The 21,741-nt window shown below is 54.1% G+C and overlaps 1 protein-coding gene across 4 annotated transcripts; it reads right to left on the bottom strand.

Annotated features, from left to right (window-relative positions):
- Positions 1 to 776: 776 nt before the first annotated feature.
- On the bottom strand, positions 777 to 13,620 carry LMAN1L (lectin, mannose binding 1 like). 4 transcript variants are annotated; one of them, XM_073996363.1, is made up of 13 exons: positions 13,403 to 13,620; positions 10,071 to 10,225; positions 9,848 to 9,955; positions 9,693 to 9,751; positions 7,578 to 7,677; positions 7,132 to 7,252; positions 6,301 to 6,356; positions 5,633 to 5,765; positions 5,175 to 5,326; positions 3,779 to 3,846; positions 2,817 to 2,940; positions 2,045 to 2,172; positions 777 to 1,058 (listed from the first exon to the last, which is right to left on the bottom strand). In XM_073996363.1, exons 1-13 carry the CDS (start codon positions 13,614 to 13,616, stop codon positions 926 to 928), a joined length of 1,551 nt encoding a protein of 516 aa, XP_073852464.1. In that variant the 5' UTR covers positions 13,617 to 13,620; the 3' UTR covers positions 777 to 925. The 4 variants fall into 4 exon arrangements, with proteins under 4 accessions (XP_073852464.1, XP_045251710.2, XP_065404265.1 ...); XM_045395775.3 differs by having other exon boundaries at positions 777 to 1,055; XM_065548193.1 differs by having other exon boundaries at positions 9,693 to 9,955.
- Between the last annotated feature and the right edge of the window lie 8,121 nt (positions 13,621 to 21,741).

Here is a 21,741-nt window from a genome sequence, read left to right as displayed (position 1 = left end):
AAACCCCTCCTCACGGGGGGCGGGGGGCAGCACGGGGCTGAGAAGGCTGGACCACGTGCCTGCTCCCCACTCCCGCCTCCCCCACGTGCCTCCTTCAACGCCGAGCTCCGCTGGGCACTGCTGACAGCGGATTAGGGCCTGCGGTGGTGGGGTCGCTCTCCCGGGAGAGGGGTTGAGCTGATACACTCCTGGAACCCTGTTCCCTAGCGTCTTCCAACTTTCTCCTCTCCTGGGCCACTAATAACTGGAATTTCAGCTGGGAGATCCAGGTAGCAGCAAGGGGTAAAAACCCAGCCTTGGGCGCCCCTCATTCTCCCCACCCACCCAACTCACTGAACCCAGCAGCTGCCCAAAGAGCTTGACGCTGGAAAAGGGAGGGAGACCTGAGGGCGCGAGCGGGAATCCCAGTTATGGTTCCGCGAGTTGGCCTCTCAGGGTTGCTCTGTCACGCGCCTCCCCTGCTGCCCCTGGAGCAGTTAGGAGTGGGGAGGGAGAGAGCTGCTCAGTGATGCTGGCTGAGCTGGAGGGACTCAGGACGGACACTGCTCTCTGTTCTGGGTGAATTTGAGGACAGAATTATATACAGTCATGGCTCTCTTTTCCTCCATAATCGAGGGTTCAAAGCCCGTGGGGTATCTGGTCTTTTGGAGGTTAAGCCAGGCCTTGGCCTCCTTGCCTGCTTGGAGCGCGCTCCTAGCCAGCTACTCAGAAGGGGTGGAAGCCTTCACAGAGATTAGGGTGAGGCTGGAAAGAAGACCAGCATATCACAGCATGGGGAGAGGGAAATCACCTTTAATAAGATGGGAGTGTGCTGAAAGCTCAGGTGTGGGTGGGAGCTGGGCACCCAGACGAAGAGGATGCTGATCAAGCACCCACCCCAGACACTGCCTGCTTCCCAGTGATGCAAAGCAGGCTCTGAGGTGGGTCAGGCAGGCATGCTGGCAGGGAGAGGCTGCCTCCTGAGAATCCCCGGGGCCCTGGGGGTGTGTGGTGCAGGACCCAGAGGAAGGCTGCCTGTGGACAGACACTCCTGCAGGCTCTCGTTCAGCTCCTGCCTGCTGCGAGAGAAAAGGTTACAGGCTACTTGCATCTCTCCTTTATGGGCTTTTGAAAAACCAAGACTCTCGTGCTTGTCTTGCTACACTCACTGCACCACAGCCTCCCCTGTTCTTGGACTTTCTGCGGCTCTTTGGCCTGCTGCATATGGTCCACGCTTTCCCCCCGGGCATGTAAGGTCTGTCCTAGTGGCTCCAGGCTGATTGTCACCACTGCACTCCTGTGCATGGGCTGAAGCCTGTGAGCATTTCCACCTTGTGCTTTTTAAAGCTTAGCTCATTTTACTCCTCCTCCAGGACCATCCCAGCCCACACGGACTCTTCTTATCTTGAAATTCCACCAACAAAGATTGTCAGTCTCATTGCTGAGGCCCTTAGCACACCCCACATCTCTAAATGGTGCACGTTCATTCAGCAAACACACACCAGGCAAAACTAGTGACCTCCTCTCACTTTTTCAGATCTCTGCCCAATTTCACAAAGGTCCTGCCCTTTGCTCCAACACTACTGAACTTGCCACTTTGTCTCTAAAATATTATGTTTTTCTCATACCTCCCTGCCTTTTCTCATGCTGTTCCCTCTGCCTCTATGCCTTTACCTATCTTGTCAGGGTGGAAAACTCCTAGTCACCTTAATGACCATATCAAATGTCCCTTCCAGGTTGATTCCCTAACCAAGGGGGGTCAAGTGTGTTCTGCATTCTTGTAGCCCCTCAGCTTCCTAACATCATGGCATTGACTACACAGGGTCAGTTAGACCTGTGTGAGTGAGCTCCATGAGAGCAGGACCCAGATGGGGCTAGGGGATGAGCAGGTGGTCAGTGGTGCTTGGTGAGAGAATGGGCCCTATCCTGCACTGTGCTCTTTGTGATTTGGGGACTGGGCAGGTCCCCTCTGGGCTGAAGTGTCCCCTCTCCTAAATCCAATGGCTATAGCTGAGAACCAGGAGATGCCAGTGCTGTGGGAAGTCCTACTCACGGGGTGGCCCACCTGAAGTGCACGTAGCTGAAGAAGCCTACAGTCTGAATGAGGAGGAAGAACAGGAAGATGCCAGGATGCAGGCACGAGGAGGCCCTTGGGGGCTGGCCAGGTGGGCGGGGGGCCTTGGCCGCTGCCTTCTGAAAGGGGAAAGTCTAAGGTCCTAGCTTAGTTTCTTACTCAAAAGGAGGGGGAGGACCTGGAATCTAGGCCATGTGCATGCTCCGTTTCCTTTCCCCAGGCTTGGGGTGTCCTGGGTCTCATCCAGGGAACTTGGAGAGGGGGCAGTGTACAAAGCTGCCTCCCCCACCCCAGCTCCCATGGCTGCATTTGTGGGAACAGCTGGGAAGGCCTGGGATCATCAAGGGGCCCAGGGCTCAAGAGAAGAGAAAGAGAGAAGTAGAGAGCCAAAGACAGGGTAAGCAGGGTGAGAGCGAGGGAACGAGGATGGGACAGGGCATGGGGAAGATCCGATTCCACCACTGGACTCAATGATCTTGGACACGGCCCACCCCATTTGGATTGAGGGGTGTCCAGGGCCCTGCTGGTGCTGAGTCTGTGGGACTCTCCAGAGAGCAGAGAGGGCAGAGAGAAGATGAGATGCGTGCTGGCATGTATGCATGCACATACAGACACTGACACAGGCACAGATGTTCTTGCCAGCAGTCCTGGGAGGGGAGGGCAAAGGCAGGATGGCTCGGGGCTGCCAAAGTGCTAGAAGAAGGGTGACTGAGCCCAGACATCAGGGTTGGGGACCCCATGCTCCCCACTACTTCCCCCTCACCGCCGGGCCCTGAAGCTCCTTCTGCAGGAGGCCCAGGATGTGGTCCAGCTCTAAGAAATGATGCTCAGTGCCCACAGGCAGGTAGGAGACCTGGGCTTCTGCGGCCATGCGGACAGCTGCATCCCTAATCGGGGGTGGAAACCAAGTAAGATGACTCATTACCTCTTTTGCTTCCACGCAAATGGCCTAATCATTTCCCATCTCCCCAGGGGCAGCACATGGGTGAGGAACAGGTACCATCCATGGGGCCCCTTCTTGGGGACTGGTCTTTTCTCCTCCAACCTTCTTCCTAGATCCTGAGACTTTAGCTCAGATAAAGATCTCCCTAAAGCTATCTGTGTCAACCCCAGGCTCCCCGGCTCTGCCTTCCATCCTGGATTTAACTCCTTTCCTTCTTCTCATCTAGGTGCCTCTCCACCCCCAACCCTAGCCATCTAGCTCTGTGTGTACAGGGGGGCTTTAGGCTTCAGGTTGGGACGCATGCCTCCTCCACGGCATCCCCAGAACTCCCCCAACCCCCAGGGCTCCAGAGATCCAGCCTAGAGTGGGATAACAGGAAGCTAATGCGGGCACAAAACCAAGTCAGGGACTGCCTCCTCCAGCTGGTCTGGTCTTGGCTGTGCTCCCTCTCCAAGAGCCCCCATCAAAATGCCCCTCATCCCAGGAGCTGCCACTGAAGGAACACTCAGATTTCTTAACCCTCCTGAGGGTGGGAGTGTCTGAGGCGGCCTTCATGATGGGCTTCTCCTGGAGAGAATTGCTTTTCAACAAGGACTTGCAAAACATTAAACTTGATTCAGTTAAATTCAAGTCAACTCAACAAACCTAACTCCACCCCCAGCCCTTCCAATTGACAGGCTGTGTGCTGGGCACTCAGGAAATGATGGAAAGAATGAAGGGCTAATGGAGGAACTTCAGGCAGAGAAACAAGGTAGTGGAGGGGTCCCCACCGAGTCCCTTACCTCATCTCTTGCAGGGCCTGGAGCAGAGTCCTCTGTCCATGGAGCAGGGCATCGACCTTAGCAGAGTCCTGCCGGAGGGCCAGCCTCTTGTCTAGGGCCCAGGACACAGCCCCTCTCTTGTCAGAGCCCACCTTCCCAGGTTCACTGCAGCCTCTTCCTTCCAGAGGCCTTCCCAGATTGCCAGGCCTTCCTTATTTGGACACACTGTGTTTCTCTGACCTCATCCACAGGGGCTTCCCGCATTCCCCCTCCACTCACACCCCTCTCCCCAGGGGTGGTGGTTTCCTCCCAACAGTGGCCACTTCAGGGTTTTCTCAAAATACCTCTCCCTTCTTATTTATTTGAGATGGAGTCTTGCTCTGTCGCCAGGCTGGAGTGCGGTGGCACAATCTCAGCTCACTGCTACCTCCGCCTCCCAGGTTCAAGCGATTCTTTGGCCTCAGCCTCCCAAGTAACTGGGACTACAGACGCATGCCACCATGCCCAGCTAATTTTTGTATAATTTTTGTATTTTTAGTAGAGACAGAGTTTCACCATGTTGGCCAGGATGGTCTCGATCTCTTGACCTCGTGATCCGCCCGCCTTGGCCTCCCAAAGTGCTAGGATTACAAGCGTGAGTCACCACGCCAGGCCAAAATACCTCTCCCTTCTAAAAGTGGTTCTGTCACCTGAAGGAGGCAGAGGCCCAGCCCAGTCCTCTCTTTCCTGGTTCGCCCAGGGCACTATCCAAGCTGGGGCCAGTGCTGGTCAACACCCAGTGTTTGGGTCCCTGCCTTACTGAGTGGTGTCCAGGGCCTGAGGGTAGGATCAGAGAGGCCTGGCCCTGGAGTGTGAGTCCCCTCCCCTTTTCCCCACACTAGCAGCCCAGCCTAAGCTGCTCTGACACAAGATTAAAACCTCGAGCTGTCAGAGTCCAGCAAAGCCCGCAAGAGCTGCTGGCCTCCTCTGCCCAGTATCTAACACCTTGGCTGAGTTTAGCTCTCAGGCCCCCAGGCTGGGCATGACCCGAGGCATGACTCCCTGGGGGAGGAGCCAGATGGCAATGGAGATGAAATGAGGCTTCTGGTGCAACTGAGCATTAAGCAAGCCGTATGCAAATTGCATGTGAAGCTACATGCAAATTAGCACCTAGTCTATTTCTGTCATTCATCTACAGAGCCGAGTCCAAATATCTGGCATCTCCTCTCCCCAGCCCCAGCCTCAGCCCCAGCCCCGTGCGCATTTGGTTGTGCAGAGATGCCATCCCGCATTCTGCCGTACCCCATCCTGTGACCTGCAGCATTTCATCCCTGCCCTCCTTTCCCTCCAGGCCTTAGGGAGACCAGTTGCTTACTACAGTGCTTGCTCCTCTTTCAGGCCCGCAGGTGGAGCCTTGGATGCCTGTGGGGCTACTCACCCAGCCTCCATCAGGCCTGGCTTGGCCTGGGGGCCCCAGCTGCTTCTTCCATTGCCTCTCAGCCTGGGCCAGCTGCTCGGAGAGACCCCGCAGAGCCTGAAGGATCTGGCTGTGTCTGCCCAGCGTCTCCTCCAGGTCAAAGAGCCTTTCCCCTGGGGATTAGGGCAGAGCTGGGATGGGCAGCCAGCCATGGTGGCATAACACAGCCTATCTTATCTTTGGGGGGGCTTCTTGGAGGAGGTGCCAGAAGGTGTGGCTGCTGTCTCTAAGACCCTCTCCTGGAAAATGAGTCTGAGTGGTAAGGTGGAGATAGGACAGAACAGTTGGGCCCAGGGCCTGCTTAGATATGGCCTCCTCAGGCCTCAGTTTCCCTTCTGATTAAAGGACTCCTGGTCATAAGGGTGGAGGATGCTGTGACACTCAGATGAGCGCCACCTGCCTGCTCTCTCAGTCCCTACCTTCTCCTTGAGCTTCAGAGCCTGACTTTGGAGTTACATCCTCCCTGGTGCCCAGGCCCAGCCTTGCCCGCAGCCCTTCCAGCTGCCTCGCCAGACGGAGCTGCTCCATCTCCAGGAAGGGCTGAGGGGGAACCTGGGGGAGGAAGACAGAAAGTCGGGCCCCAAACCCATGGGACATCCAGAGGCGAGGGGAGCCTTCCCACAGGCTTCCCCACGAGCCCAGTCTCCCTCCCTGGCCATCTGGCCCTGCGGTTTCCAGCCCTCTGAGTTCTGCCTTCACACAGATCCCCACCCTCTTCCCTCCCTGCTGTGGCCTCAGGCCTGTATGTGCTGATCCGCGGCTCCTTTAAGCTCATCTCCTCCAGGCAGCCTTCCTTGAGCCCCTGGCTTGTTGGGACCCCTCCTCTGTGCTCCCACAGCCCCCTGTGCCTTTTGAGACCTGGCACTGATCACTCTGAACTGTAATGTCACAGCCTGAGCCAGCCAGCCTGTGAGGCCTTGCAGACTGGGCCTGGCCCACAGCACTGCCCAGCACAAGGTCTGGCCTGAGCAGAGCTCAGAGGCCAGGTGGAGGTAAGGGCTGGAATGGCAGGTCTGAGGGCACCATGACATGGGCAAGGGCAGGGTCCCTGGGCTGCCATTCCCAGGTAGGCCAGGGCTGGCATCACCTCTGGGCTGGGCTCACTCAGGCTGAAAGTCAGGAAGGACAGGACATCATGATCATCTGGAAGGGGACAGATGAAGGAGAAGTAAGACCCCTCCACCCAGCAGCCCCCTTGCTCAGCCTCCACCTTCACTGCCATGATATCCCACTGAGGCAAGAGGGGTGACTTTGGGCCATCACCTGATGCTTGTCTTGCTCACTTCATAGGAAAGATGTGAGGGTTGACAGGTAGATGGGTGGGTGGTGAGGGCTGAACCTCACACTCAGTCAGAGGCAGGCCCCTGTGAGTGGCAGAACTGGATGATCCCAAAACATCCTGGGCTACAGCCATGGCAGCAAACCAAGTGACACCCTCAGGCCCCCAGAGCACAGTGGCTACTGGTAGTAGCAACTGCGCGGTGGCCACCTCTCCAGCATAGCTCTGACCATATCTCACTCCTCCTCAGAAACCAGACTAAGGTCCTGGCATTCAAGGACTCCCACGCTCTGGTTTCCCTCGGCTTTCCCACTGTGGGATCCTCTGTGGACTCTCCATGGCATCACATCTCTTTGCTCCATTTTCCTAAATGTCCCTCCTTGCTGTCTGTCTTCCACTTGTCCCACAGCTCCCAGCTAGGGGCACTTATGGGGACAGCACTGAAATCAAAGTTTCTCTTGTTTTATCCCATTTGAGACTTGCAAGTCTCAAGGCAGACGTGACTTCTCCCAAGGGGCGTGGAGGCCCAGGTCATGTGGTGAAGTGGCTGATGCCACCCCAGTGCGCTTTAGAAGGTGTGCTCAGGGTGATTCATTCATCACTGCCCTTCTGCTCTTACCTGACCAGTGGGATCCTCACCTGCCAGGATGCCGGTGGCTGCTGAGACCCCAAAGAAACCTCCAGGGACCAAAAGCAGGGGCCCCACATCCACACAGAACTCATCTGGATCACTGGGAGTGAGGCCGCTGTTCAAGGACACCTGAGGGACACAGAGGGAGTGAGCGGTAGGGGGTTGTCCCTACCTCTGACTCCCTGGCTCCACTGGCCATAGGAGGGCAGGTGGCCCTAGGGCTTGGTATCAGAATGGCATGGAGGTGACCAGCACTCCTGGTCTCATGTGAGCCCTTACATGTATGTGCTCTGGGTGAGTGTTAGGATTCTGTGTAGGGATCCCCTGTGGATGTTGGCCCGTGTGTGCTAGGGGCCTCACGTGGTGTCACAGGCACTGGTATGTTGGGGCCATGGGCACGCACACACAGCAGCTCTGTAACTCAGAGTCCTATCAGAAGCAGGAAGTGACTCACGCGCAGCCTCTGCCCCCAGTAGGTGATCCGTGCTCTGAAGGGGTGTGGCCGGTTCCGGAAGTCCCAATGACAGGAGCCCAGCACTTGGCTGGCTCCATACCTGTGGGCAGTTTGTTCATTTGTTTTTGAGAAAGAGTCACACTCTGTTGCCCAGGCTGGGGTGCAGTGGTACAGTTGTGGCTCATTGCAACCTCTGCCTGCTGGGCTTAAGTGATCCTCCCACCTCAGCCTCCCAAGTAGCTGAGACTACAGGCATGCACCACCACACCTGGCTCATTTTTGTATTTTTAGTAGAGATGGGGTTTCACATTTTTGGTCAGGCTGGTCTCGAACTCCTGACCTCAAGTGATCCACCCATCTTGGCTCCCAAAGTGCTGGGATTGTAGGAGTGAGCCAACACGCCTGGCCTTTGTGGGCAGTTGGAATCCAGTTGAGGATATACAGGACTCAAGGCCTGGCCAGTAAGGGCAGTCCCAGAAGCCACTCTGCCCAGATCTGCTGTGCCACCTCCCTTTCCGCTGGGTGAGCTGGCATGGGATAGGTACCTTGTCTAGCTTGAGTCTCCCTTCTTGTAGCCTGCTCCCTTGGCAGAAGAGAGAGGGGCAGGGGAAGCAAGCCCTGCCTGGCAGAGTGTTGGGACTTGGATTTACAGAAGGGACCAGGGGCCTCCCTGTGGCCCGTCCTCAAGGGGACAAAGGCCTGGACTAACAATGCAGTTTCTGCCCTCCATCCCTCCGACCCACCTATCACCCTCGTCCTATCACCCGTCCCTCCCTCCTTCTTCTCTCTCTCTCTCTCTCTCTTTTTTTTTTCTGAGATGGAGTCTTGCTCTGTTGCTCAGGCTGGAGTGCAGTGGCACAATCTCAGCTCACTGCAACCTTTGCCTCTTGGGTTCAAGTGGTTCTCCTGCCTCAGCCTCCCGAATAGCTGGGATTACAGGTGCTTGCCACCATACTCGGCTAAATTTTTTTTTTGTTTTTAGTAGAGACGGGGTTTCACCATGTTGGCCAGGCTGGTCTCAAACTCCTGACCTCAGGTGATTCGCCCGCCTCAGCCTCCCAAAGTGCTGGGATTATAGGCGTGAAACACTACGCCTGGCCCCTCCCTCCTTCTCTTAAACTCCAAGTCCCCTGTGCCTCTGGCTTCCCCTTCCTCTCCCAGCTGACTCAGGACGGATGACCTGGACATGTCCTGGCAGCCAAGGACAATGTGACCAGGCTGCCTCCCTGACGGGTCGGCATGGCAGGCTCTGGGGAGTCAGGAGAAGAGTGTTAAACGCTGAGTGTCTCTGGACACCTCAGGTACTCACAGCAGAGCGTGTGACAGTGCCGCCTTCCGCCAAGAGGGAGGCAGCACAGGGCAGGGGAGAAGCCAGCACCAGAGCAGCCACCTGGGTTTGTGCCCCGACCTGTGTGACCTTGGGCAAGCCATCTCATCTCTCCAAACCCCAGTGTTGCCATCTCTAAAATGAGGACGGTAATTGGAACGACCTCATAACAATGTTATGAGGGTTAACTAAGACAGTAAATGAGAAGGACGTGGTGCTGGGCCTGGCATATAGTCAGCTCACTCCGTAAATGCAGGCAATTACTCTAATTGTTATGAGCCGAGAGAAGGTTGCTGAGAGACACTGACAAACCGGCCCAGCTACTGAGGAGGCATCCGGGCGGCTGGGGAGGGACAGAAGCCAAATCATCTGGGAAAGCGAAGGGACAGCTAAGCAGGGAAGAGCGGGGACCCTTCAGGAGTAAGTCTGGGCTCAAAGTTCAGCTCTGCCCACAGCACGTCCCTTCCCCTTTCTGGGGCTCAATGTCCTGACCTGTAAATGGGACGAATAACCCCCACTTATGGAGGGTATTGGAGATGGGATGAGATCATGGGAGTGAAGATACTCATCACAGGCCACAGCCTGTGTCATTTCACCTGGGGCTGTTGGGTTGCAGGAATCAAGCCCCATGGGTGTGGGCTTCGCCTGAGTGAGAGTCCAGCAAGGATGGCAGCTCTGGGAGGGTGGGCCCCCTGCTGGAGTAGGCTGGGGCAGGGGCTCGGATGGGGGGGATGGGCCCCTCCCAATGCAAAAATGGAGGTGAGGGGTCGGTCTAGACAGGCCCTTACCCAGGCTGCTCAGAGGGGATGTGCCCATCGCTGGCCAGCACACGGATGGCAGGACTGTTCTGCAGGAAGATGAGAAGCAGCCTGAGCTGCGGCCACGGCGGGAGGGGGAGGGTGTGGGCGGGAGGGGGGCTGGCAGGCAGGAGACAACTACGCACCTGAGTATCCTCTGCCGAGGAGTCAAAGAAGATCCCGATGCCGTCCCATGAGGCCAGCCCCCCGAGGATAGAGCCTACATGGCCCCTGCCCTGGGTGTACCACACGGCCTGTAGGTCGCCAGCCCCTCAGCTCAGGGAACCGTGTGAGATACTGGGACCCCAGGGCTCATCACCTGCCTCCCTGACCCACCCTGCTCTGTCAGCTCTGGGAGAGGACACTCACCATGCCCTGGGCTCCCCGGCGCCCCAATCCCGTCACCCTCATCTGCACCTCTACTTCCCAGGCAGAGAAGAGGACAGAGGCCCTGCTCCACACGGCGCCACTCCGGTTCCTCATGGATGGTGTCAGCCGCACTTCCTCCAGGCCCAGGATGGCGTCTGTGGACCAGGGCAGTTCAAGCCCCAGGCCCCACTATACCCCAGTTCCCCCTTCACTCTCTCTCAACGGCCTGGGCTGGGCTCCCGGAAGAGGAAGAGACAACGCCAAGGCCTGCCATTAAATAACCAGCCAGCCAGGGAAGCAGGAGTCAGAGCCCAGCACAGCTGGAGGGGCCTTTGCCGGGGAGTGCAATGAATGCCAGCACTGTCCGCATCGTCAGTGAAGCCTCGCTGCAGTGTGTGTTGTCTGTTTTTTTTTTTTTTTTTTTTTTTTTGTTGAGACAGAGTCTCGCTTTGTCGCCCAGACTGGAGTGCAGTGGCCGGATCTCAGCTCACTGCAAGCTCCGCCTCCCGGGTTCACGCCATTCTCCTGCCTCAGCCTCCCGAGTAGCTGGGACTACAGGCGCCCGCCACCTCGCCCGGCTAGTTTTTTTTTGTATTTTTTAGTAGAGACGGGGTTTCACTGTGTTAGACAGGATGGTCTCGATCTCCTGACCTTGTGATCCGCCCGTCTCGGCCTCCCAAAGTGCTGGGATTACAGGCTTGAGCCACCGCGCCCGGCCTGTGTTGTCTGTTTTTATAAGACCGCATCTAACAGATGAGGAAACTGAGGCTCAGAAAAGTTAAGGAACTAAGTGGATTGGATGGAATTCAGCTCCCTATGACTCCTAAGTGCAAGCTTTTTCCACCACGAGAGAGATTTGTGTCTAACTCTTCCCATTTCTCAGATGAGGAAACTGAGGCCTTGTGACAAAAAAGGAAGTGCCTGAGACCACAGAACACAGGAGAGCACTTTAGGAGAAGTAACTGCAAGGAGGCCCAGGACTCTAGGCTGTGGCCAAATGAGGCTGGAGCTTCCTGGTGGACAGGACCTAGGGGCATTCCAAGGTGAGGAAAGCAGGAAAGCAAAGTTGCGGAGGTGAGAACCGGCCTGCAGAATGGCGATGAAAGAGTGCAGGACGGAGTGTGTGTGTGAGAATTGTCACTGGCGGTGGTGGGGTGGGGAGGAAGGAGCCCTGCATGGCAGGACGGAGGAATGGGAGAGAAACTGAGGCAGTCTTGGCAAGAACTGGGGGCAGGGAACTCAGAGGCCCTACTCCAGCACGCTCCCCACCCTCCAACCTGCCAGCCTGGAACCTGGCCCAGGGCCCAGACTCTGCCAGGACGTTCTGGAGGCTGCTAATCCCGCCTGTTTGCTCTATAGAGCAAAGGCCAGGGATGGGGGTAGGGAGGCTCAGAGCTGCAAGGCCACAAGTCCCAGGGCCTCTGGAAGCTGTCACTGCCTCTGAAATCCTTGCAGGAGGCAAGGATTGCCCACTGTCTACTATGCTTTCAGCCTTACGAGGCCTGTGGGTGAGACCTTGCCCCAGACCATGGGCCCCTTCAGCCTGGCTCTACCCTGTGTCTCTGGGCTGGGCACAGAGGAGCATCAGGGTGAACCAATGAATGAATAGACAATGCACACATCACTGGGTGATCTTGGAGAAGGTGCCTCTGTTCCCTTACATGATCTGTGACACCCAGACTTGGCAAGACCCAGAGCAGTGAGCATTGTATAAGCTTGCCATCCTGGTCTTGAGGCAGGGGCCGGTATGGTGTTGTGAGAAACAGCCCACTTTTTTGTTACCTCCTGTGTCTTTATGAAAGAGGACTGGAAGAAACCCTACTGATAGGGCCTATCATCTTAAAGGGATATATTTTGGGCTGGGCGCAGTGGCTCACGCCTATAATCCCAGCACTTTGGGAGGCCGAGGCGGGCGGATCATCTGAGGTCAGGAGTTCGAGACCAGCCTGGCCAACATGGTGAAACCCCGTCTCTACTGAAAATACAAAAATTAGCTGCGTGTGGTGGCACGCACCTGTAATCCCAGCTACTCAGGAGGCTGAGGCAGGATAATCACTTGAATCTGGGAGGTGGAGGTTGCAGTGAGCAGAGATCACACCATTGCACTCCAGCCTGGGCAACAAGAGTGAAATTCCATCTCAAAAAATAAAAAAATAAATAAAAAGGGATATTTTTTCCTGGCCTAGTCAGGAATCATGCCATTTCTCAGAACTAACTTTTTTTTTTTTTTTTTTTTTTTGAGACAGAGTCTGGTTCTGTGGTGCCCAGGCTGGAGTGCAATGGCAGGATCTCGGGTTCAAGCAATTCTCCTGCTGCAGCCTCCCGAGGAGCTGGGACTACAGGTGCGTGTCACCACGCCCAGCTAATTTTTGTATTTTTAGCAGAGACGGGGTTTCACCATTTTGGCCAGGATGGTTTCAATCTCTTGACCTCTTGATCCACCTGCCTCGGCCTCCCAAAGTGCTGGGATTACAGGTGTGAGCCACTGTGCCTAGCCAAGAACTCACATCTTATAGACAGAAATCCACAGCTGATCTGCTTTCTATCTTTGCTTTGCCTGCTAAGAGGCTCAGAATTAAATTTATGGCCTAAATCTGAGGTGGACAGACCTCACAGCCTATGTTTTGGAAGCCATGCTCCTAGACTATTTCATGCTCCACTCTAATCCTCATTGTCCTTGCTCACTCCTAATGTAAGCAAGCTCCCTTCTATCTTGTAGTTCCATCATCACAAATCCTTTTTGGAACAAGATCTGGTAGAAGACACACTCTTTGTAGGTCCAGGTTTGGAAGTCCCTGAACACAAACCTATGGGCTAAGATGCTCTCATGCCTGCTTCCACCCACAACACACATACAGGGAAAGGCTGGTGCCCACTCGCCTGGAATGAGGATGCCTCCCTCCAGGTAGCCCCCAGTTCTCATGGCCAGCCACAGGCCTGCTGGGATGGAGCCAGGAGAGTGGAGGTTTGTGCTGGTCCACATTGCCTTCTGTGTGTCTGGGACTTAGTGTGTGAGCATGTGTCTGTGTGTTCACAGGTCAGAGAGACAGAGGAAGGGCAGGGGTCCAAGGAGAGGCAGAGGAGAAGAGAGAAGTCCTGCCGCAGGGAAGCAGAGAGGTAGAGGAGAAACAGCCTGGGCAGGGGTCGGGGGTGTTGAGGGGGTGGAGCAGGAGACAAGCCTGGGAAGGGTCCTGGGGTGCCTGGCACTGTCCCAGGCCCTACCCCACCCTGGACAGAGGATGGCTGTGACAGACCCACTCCCCACCAAGTCACAGCCCCTCCAGCACTTTGAGGGACCCTGGGCATGGCTGGTCCCCATCCCTGCCCCTCACCTCCATGATGGCTCCAGAAGGGTATTCCAGCCCCAGGCAATGCCAGCCTTGGGCCTTTGAAGCTGAGCTTGTATTCAAACCTGCGCAGAGGAGGACGCGCCGTCTCAGGACTGTGGGGTTCCAGGAGCAGGAGGAGAAGGCAGAACAAGGGACCTGGACCACTGACCACCGGCATTGTGAAGGCGCCTGATGTCTGGGCCCTGGGGTAGATCATAGCTGAGAGGCCGGGGAGAGGATCCTGGGATAGGGCCAGGCAGGGAGGAGCTGGGGACTGGCCAGGAGCTGGGTTTTGGCACTGTCCTCTCTCTCCCTCTCCAGCATAGACATCCTGTTCCTTCCAGGCCTGCTGTCAGGCCCCGCCCCTCCCTCACCTCCAGTCTGACGTAAGCAGCGGGACCCCTCGACAACCCGAGCTCTGCCCCTGCTCCTGACTCAGGCCGTCCTTCTATCTCCCCTCACATCCAGCAGCTGGATGTGGTGGAGGGAGGGGGGCACCCAGGGTTGGGCTCCACCCTTCAGCAGCCCTGGCCTCCCCTCCCAGTTAGGGAGACAGGCCTCCACATCCTGCCTGTGTCCTCCAGCATGGGTGGCACGTCTATCTGGACACCCATCCTTCTCTCCTCCCTGCCCCCTCTCTTCCTCTCCCTCATTCCCCCAGGCTCATCCTTCCAGGCAGCCTGGTTTCCTCAACAAATGCATTACATGAAAAAAAGAAAGGGAGTCTTTAGAGACAGCACAAAAACGCAACGTGCAGACCTTGTTTGGAGCCAAATTTTAACCCAACTGGGAAAACAAAAAAAAAAGATATTGGGGAAATTTGAACAATGGATATTTTTGAACAATGGATATTTGACTATACTGAAGAATTGTTAACAAATTTTAGGGCCGGGCACCGTGGCTCATATCTGTAATCCTAGCACTTTGGGAACCCAAGGTGGGTGGATCACCTGAGGTCAGGAGTTCAAGACCAGCCTGGCCAACATGGTGAAACTCCGTCTCTACTAAAAAAAAAAAAAAAACAAAAAATTAGCCAGGCGTGGTGGTGCATGCCTGTAATCCCAGCTACTTGGGAGGCTGAGGCAGGAGAATCACTTGAACTCGGGAGGCAGAGGTTGCAGTGAGCGGAGATTGCTCCATTGCACTCCAGCCTGGGTGACAAGAGTGAAAATCCATCTCAAAAAAAAAAAAAAAATTAAGGACTAATATGGTATTGTGGTTATGTTTTTTATTTTTTATTGTATTTATTTATTTATTTATTTATTTGAGACTGAATCTCGCACTGTCGCCCAGGCTGGAGTGCAGTGGCGCGATCTGAGCTCACTGCAAGCTCCGCCTCCTGGGTTCACACCATTCTCCTGCTTCAGCCTCCCAAGTAGCTAGGACTACAGGTACCCGCCACCACGTCTGGCTAATTTTTTGTATTTTTTAGTAGAGACAGGGTTTCACCGTGTTAGCCAGGATGGTCTCGATCTCCTGACCTCGTGATCAGCCTGCCTCAGCCTCCCAAAGTGCTGAGATTATAGGCATGAGCCACCGCGCCTGGCCTTTTTTTTTTTTTTTTTTTTTGGATACGTGGTGTCTTCCTATGTTACCCAGGATGGACTCAAACTCCTGGGCTCAAAGGATCCTCCTGCCTCCTGAATAGCTGGAAATAAAGGCATGAGCCACCACGCCTGGCTTGTGGTTATTTTATTATTTTTTTTTTTTGAGACGGAGTCTCGCTCTGTCACCCAGGCTGGAGTGCAGTGGTGCGATCTTAGCTCACTGCAAGCTCCGCCTCCCAGGTTCACGCCATTCTCCTGCCTCAGCCTCCTGAGTAGCTGGGACTACAGGCACCCGCCACCACGCCCGGCTGATTTTTTGTATTTTTTTTTTTTTAGTAGAGACGGGGTTTCACTGTGTTAGCCAGGATGGTCTCGATCTCCTGACCTCGTGATCCGCCCGTCTCGGCCTCCCAAAGTGCTGGGATTACAGGCATGAGCCACCGCGCCCGGCCTGTGGTTATATTTTTAAAGTGTTGTCTTTTGGAGAAACATACAAAAGCTTTACAGATGAATTGCTGTAATGTCGGGGATTTGCTTCAAAATATTCCAGGGAGCAGGTGGGGTAGAGATGAGACAGAACTGACCTTGAGTTGGTAAGTGCTGAAGCTGGATGGCAGGATGCAGGGGTTTCTTATATCTTCTCTCTACTTTTATTATTTTTTTAAACAGGGTCTCACTGTCACCCAGACTGGAGTGCAATGGCAGGATCGTAGAGGAGCTAAGACTATAGGCATGCACTACTGTGCCTAGCTAGCTATTTGTTTTTTGTTTTTTGTTTTTTTTTTTTGAGACAAATTCTCACTCTGTCGCCCAGGGTGGAGTGCAGTGGCGTGATAAAAGTTGGTTTTCCAGAATGACTCATTTGCCAAGAATTCTGGATAGCTGAAATTTTACTGTGCTTTGGAGGTTCCCAATAGGAGTCAGTGACTGAAGCTTTACAAATGGATTAAAATCAAAGTTGTGAAATGTTAAATGTGAAATGTTAGGACATGCTATAAGAAATCATTTCACAGGCCGGGTGCAGTGGCTTACACCTGTAATCCCAGCAATTTGGGAGGCCGAGGCAGGCGGATCACCTGAGGTCGGGAGTTCAAGACCAGCCTGACCAACACGGTGAAACCCCGTCTCTACTAAAAATACAAAATTAGCCAGGAGGCTGAGGCAGGAGAATCGATTGAACCCCTTGAATCCAGGAGGCAGAGGTTGCGGTGAGCCAAGATCGCGCCATTGCACTCTAGCCTGCGTGACAAGAGTGAAACTCTGTCTCAAAAAAAAAAAAAAGCCGAGCGCGGTGGCTCAAGCCTGTAATCCCAGCACTTTGGGAGGCCGAGACGGGCGGATCACGAGGTCAGGAGATCGAGACCATCCTGGCTAACCCGGTGAAACCCCGTCTCTACAAAAAATACAAAAAAACTAGCCGGGCGAAGTGGCGGGCGCCTATAGTCCCAGCTACTCAGGAGGCTGAGGCAGGAGAATGGCGTAAATCCGGGAGGCAGAGCTTGCAGTGAGCTGAGATCCGGCCACTGCACTCCAGCCCTGGCGACAGAGCAAGACTCCGTCTCAAAATAAATAAATAAATAAATAAATAAATAAATAAATAAATAAATAAATAATAATAATAATAAAAGATACTATTTTGCAACACCAAGCCTTCACCTGCCTCCATTTGCTCCTCCTGCCTTGACAGCCACGCTGGTGGATAGGTGGTCCATTCTGTCCCCGCCTCCTCACTGGATCCTCAAGCCCCTGGCTTCCCGCTGCTGTCCCCACCACTCCATGGAAAACGCCCTTACAAAGGCCTGAGCAGTGATGCCTGTTCTTTGGTCCTAGGAGACCCTTCTCAACCCAGTCTCTGCTACTTGAAATGCTGCTGACATCCACCTTTTCTCCATGACCCCTCCTGCACCCTGAGTCCCCCCAAGGCCCACCTGCTTCTCCCCCTGCCCCTGGCTGCTCCCTTCACTACTCCCTTGCCAGCTGCTCTCCGTGCCTACCTGCATAAGCCTCAGGGCTTGCTTCTCCCCAACCCCACACTCCCTGACCAAGCTGCTCCATGCCCTGACTTCAAGCACATCCCTGTGCGCACCTTCAAATCTACTTCTAGCCAGCCTCTCCTGGAAGACTTGAATGAATGTGTCTCTTTGCAGGGGATATCCCTGCTTGGATGTCTCTAAGGCCCCCAGGAATTCCAAACTGAATTCCTCTTCTCCAGCCCCTTCATCTTCCTCCAGGCCTCAGGTCTCCCAGGCGGCACCACCCCCTTACACCAGAGTGGAACTGCTCCCATATCCTTTCCTCTGCCTCATCCCCACATCTAGCCGTAGGCAGGCTCTTATATTTGTTCTTGCCATTCATACTGTGTTACCTGGTTCCTTAACCTTGTCAAGTCTTAGTTTTCTTATCTGTAAAATGGGAGCATTAATGGCATATACCTCCAAGAATTGTTTGAAAAGTAACATGGAACGTATTTAGAACAGGGCCTGGCAGACAGTGCTCAGCTCAGTAGGACAGCAGCTCCTTCATCCTCCTCTTCCCCACTACCTGCTGACTGCAGCCTCCTCACTGTCTCCCAGACTGCAGTGAGAAAGGTCTAAAATGCAGATCTGGGCCGGGTGCAGTGGCTCACGTCTGTAATCCCAGCACTTTGGGAAGGTCAAGGCGGGTGGATCACCTGAGGTAGGAGTTCCAGACCAGTCTGACTAACATGATGAAATCCCGTCTCTACTAAAAATACCAAATATGCATGATGGTGCATGCCTGTAATTCTAGCTACTTGGGAGGCTGAGGTAGGAGAATCGCTTGAACCCGGGAGGCAGAGGTTGTAGTGAGTCGAGATTGTATCATTGCACTCCAGCCTGGGCAACAAGAGTGAAACTCTGTCTCAAAATAAATAAATAAATAAATAAATAATAAATAAATAAATAAATAAATAAATAAATAAATAAATAAAAATACAGCTCTGGGCCGGGCGCGGTGGCTCAAGCCTGTAATCCGAGCACTTTGGGAGGCCAACACGGGCGGATCACGAGGTCAGGAGATCGAGACCATCCCGGCTAACCCGGTGAAACCCCGTCTCTACTAAAAAATACAAAAAACTAGCCGGGCGAGGTGGCGGGCGCCTGTAGTCCCAGCTACTCGGGAGGCTGAGGCAGGAGAATGGCCTAAACCCGGGAGGCGGAGCTTGCAGTGAGCTGAGATCCGGCCACTGCACTGCAGCCTGGGTGACAGAGCGAGACTCCGTCTCAAAAAAAAATACAGATCTGGCCATGCCACACCTCTGTCCTAAGCCCAATTGCTCCTGGCTATCTTCCCATAAAGTTGAGCGCCTCATTGGGCCTACAGAGGCAGGTGAGGTCCAGGCCCCTGCTTTGGCTTCAGCCTCGCTGGCTCCCAAGCCACACCCCTTGGCATCTGAGCCCCAGCAAGCTGGTCAGCTTGCTGTCGCACCTCACCACCTTTGGCCGGGCAGTGCCCTTCCTTTGCCAGGAAGGCCCTTGCTGTCCCTGCCTGTTCTCTGAGTGTCTGAGAAGCCTCCCTGCACTTCCCACCGCCTCTGCCCCACTGGTGGAGTGCTGGTAGCAGGTATTCCCCCACTTTTCCAGCCAGCAGACTGAGTCCTGAGAAGGCTCCCCATCAGTTCACAAGCTCCTTAAGGGTAGGATCTATGTCTTGCTCATCTGTGATGAGCCGGTGGCCAGAGCAGAGAAGGGAGAGATGAGAGAAAAGAAAGAGGAAAAAACAAGTAGAAACAGAAAGAGAGGCTGGGTGCAATGGCTCACACCTATAATCCTAGTACTTTGGGAGGCTGAGGCGGGCAGATCACTTGAGGTCAGGAGTTCGAGACCAGCCTGGCCAATAAATACGGCAAAACCCTCTCTCTACTAAAAATACAAAAATCAGCCAGGTGTGGTGGTAATCCCACCTGTAATCCCAGCTACTGGGGAGGCTGAGACACGAGAATCGCTTGAACCCCAGAGGCAGAGGTTGTACTGAGCCGAGATCATGCCACTGCATTCCAGCCTAGGTGACAAGAGCTAGACTCCATCTCAAAAAAAAAAGGAAAGATGAATGGGAACATCCAGCCACCTGGGCCTGCAACCCTCAGGGTCCCATTGGCTGAGCCCTGTCCTTTCACTCCTGTTTGTTTTATGCCTGACCCATCTCTCTTGTGTTGCTTGGTTGGCCCCTGTTGTGACCCTATAGCCACGGGCTTCATTGTAGGTTTCTGAACCCTGGCTAGCTTGGACCAGCTGTGAGAGCTGATTGATGGAATCCCCATCCCCCGCTGTATTCAGTGAAGTCAGGTTGGTAGCTTGAAATTGACCACAGTGAGAGTATTAACTCCACGGATATCAGCAAATGCTATAAATCAGAGCTACCCCACCCAGCCCGTGTCCTAGATTTGGATATTAAACATTCACCAGTGCACCACTGCCTGAGTCTCTCTCCTCTGCACTTTCGGAGGGACTATCCCTCTCCCATCTCAGGTTGGTTCCCCCATGTTCTGGCTTCCCACCACCCACCCCCTGCTCTAAGGAAGGCTCTACCATCTATATACCACCCCTCCTGTCTATATCTCTTGCCTTACTCTCAGTACTCAGTACGATTTGAAGGTCAATGTCCTTCCCTTTGGCAGCCAAATTTGCTCAAGACTCTGCTGTCTTAAATCTACCAGCTGGGTGCGGTGGCTCATGCCTGTAATGCCAGCACTTTGGGAGGTCAAGAGATTGAGACCAGCCTGGCCAACATACTGAAACCCCATCTCTACTAAAAATACAAAAATTAGCTGGGTGTGGTGGTGGGCACCTGTAGTCCCAGCTACTCGGGAGGCTGAGGCAGGAGAATCACTTGAACCTGGGAGGCAGAGGTTGCAGTGAGCTGAGATGGCAGCACTGCACTCCAGCCTAGGCGACAGATTGAGACTCCATCTCAAAAAAAAAAAAAAAAAAAAAAAAAAAAGAAAGAAAAGAAAAAAACTAAATCTACCACATCCTTCTGTCACTCTTCCTCTCTCATCTCCATTACAACTTCATTTCCCAGACTGTCCACCTCTTGCGTTGCTCACACCCTTCTCTAGTCACTGTGGAATCATCCCTTATCAACACAGGTGTTGTGGCTAAACCCGAGGGGCAATTTGACAGGGCACAGTGGCTCATGCCTGTAATCACAGCACTTTGGGAGGCCGAGGTGGATGAATCACTGAGGTCAGGAGTTCAAGACCAGCATGGCCAACATGGTGAAACCCTGTCTCTACTAAAAATGCAAAAATTAGCCAGGCGTGGCGGCGGGCACCTGTAATCCCAGTTACTCGGGAGGCTGAGGCAGAAGAATTGCTTGAATCCAGGAGGCGGAGGTTGCAGTGAGCTGAGATTGTGCCGGTGCTCTCCAGCTTTGGCGACAGAGTGAGACTCCGTTTCATAAATAAATAAAACCAAGTGGCAGACTCAGCCTCCTTCTCTGTGCCTTCTGGGAGGCGGGGACCCTGGTGGCTTCCTCCTCTTGAAGTTCTTTTCCCTTGGCTTTTATGACATGGCACTTGTGTGGTCAACCTCCTCTTCTTGACCTTTTTTTTTTTTTTTTTTTGAGATGCATTTTCGCTCTTGTTGCCCAGGCTGGAGTGCAGTGGCATGATCTCGGCTCACTGCAACTTCTGCCTCCCTGGTTCAAGCAATTCTCCTGCCTCAGCCTCCTGAGTAGGTGGGATTACAGGTGTGCCCCACCACCCCTGGCTAATTTTATATTTTTAGTAGAGATGAGGTTTCACCATGTTGGTCAGGCTGGTCTCTAACTCCTGACCTCAAGTGATCCACTGGCCTTGGCCTCCCGAAGTGTTGGGATTACAGGTGTGAGCCACCGCGCCCGGCTTCTTTGCAGTTTCAAAGCTTCACTTAAAACTCAATGTGTGGCTGGGTGTGGTGGCTCACACCTGTAATCCCAACACTTTGGGAGGCTGAGGCAGGAGGACCGTTTGAGCCCAGGAGTTCAAGGCTAGCCTAGGCAACATAGGGAGACCTCGTCTCTACAAAAAATTTAAAAATTAGCCGATCATGGTGGCATGCACTTGTAGTCCCAGCTACTTGAGAGGCTGAGGCAGGAGGACTGCTTCAGCTTGGGAGGTCAAGGCTGTAGTGAGCTGTGTTTGCACCACTGGACTCTAGCCTGGGCGACAGAACGAGACCCTGTATCAAAATAACAAAAACCTTAACATGGTCTTAACAGAGCTCGTGATGCTCCCTCCTAAGCATGAGTCTCCCATCCTTGCTCAGCGGATGCCCCCTGCTGCCCTCCCTGCATCCGTTCTGCTCAGTCAGGCCTTGCTGTGGCCTCTCCCTCTCCTCCACCCTCACACAGAATCCATAGCCAAGTTCGGTCAATTTTAGCTCTGGGGCTAAATCTCTCTGGAGACCGTCTCTCATCTGGACCAGTCCTCACTGTACTTCCTGAAACTCCTCTACCAGTAGCTAGGGTGGTTTCAAAAACACGTATCTGGGCCGCGTGCAGTGGCTCACGCCTGTAATCCCAGCACTTTGGGAGGCCAAGGTGGTGGATCACTTGAGGTCAGGAGTTTGAGACCAGCCTGGGCAACACGGTGAAACCCCGTTTCCACTAAAAATACAAAAATTAGCCAGGCTGTGGTGGCGCATGCCTGTTGTAATCCCAGTAACTTGGGAGGCTGAGGTAGGACAATCGCTTGAACCCAGGAGATGGAGGTTGCAGTGAGCTGAGATGGCACCACTGTACTCCAGCCTGGGTGACAGAGTGAGACTTCATTTAAAAAAAAAAAAAGATTATCTG

Source organism: Macaca fascicularis, chromosome 7, assembly GCF_037993035.2.
Source record: "Macaca fascicularis isolate 582-1 chromosome 7, T2T-MFA8v1.1".
Lineage (NCBI taxonomy): Eukaryota > Metazoa > Chordata > Mammalia > Primates > Cercopithecidae > Macaca > Macaca fascicularis.
The sequence above is the reverse complement of the archived record's forward strand: the minus strand, read 5'-3'. Positions and strand labels throughout refer to the sequence as shown.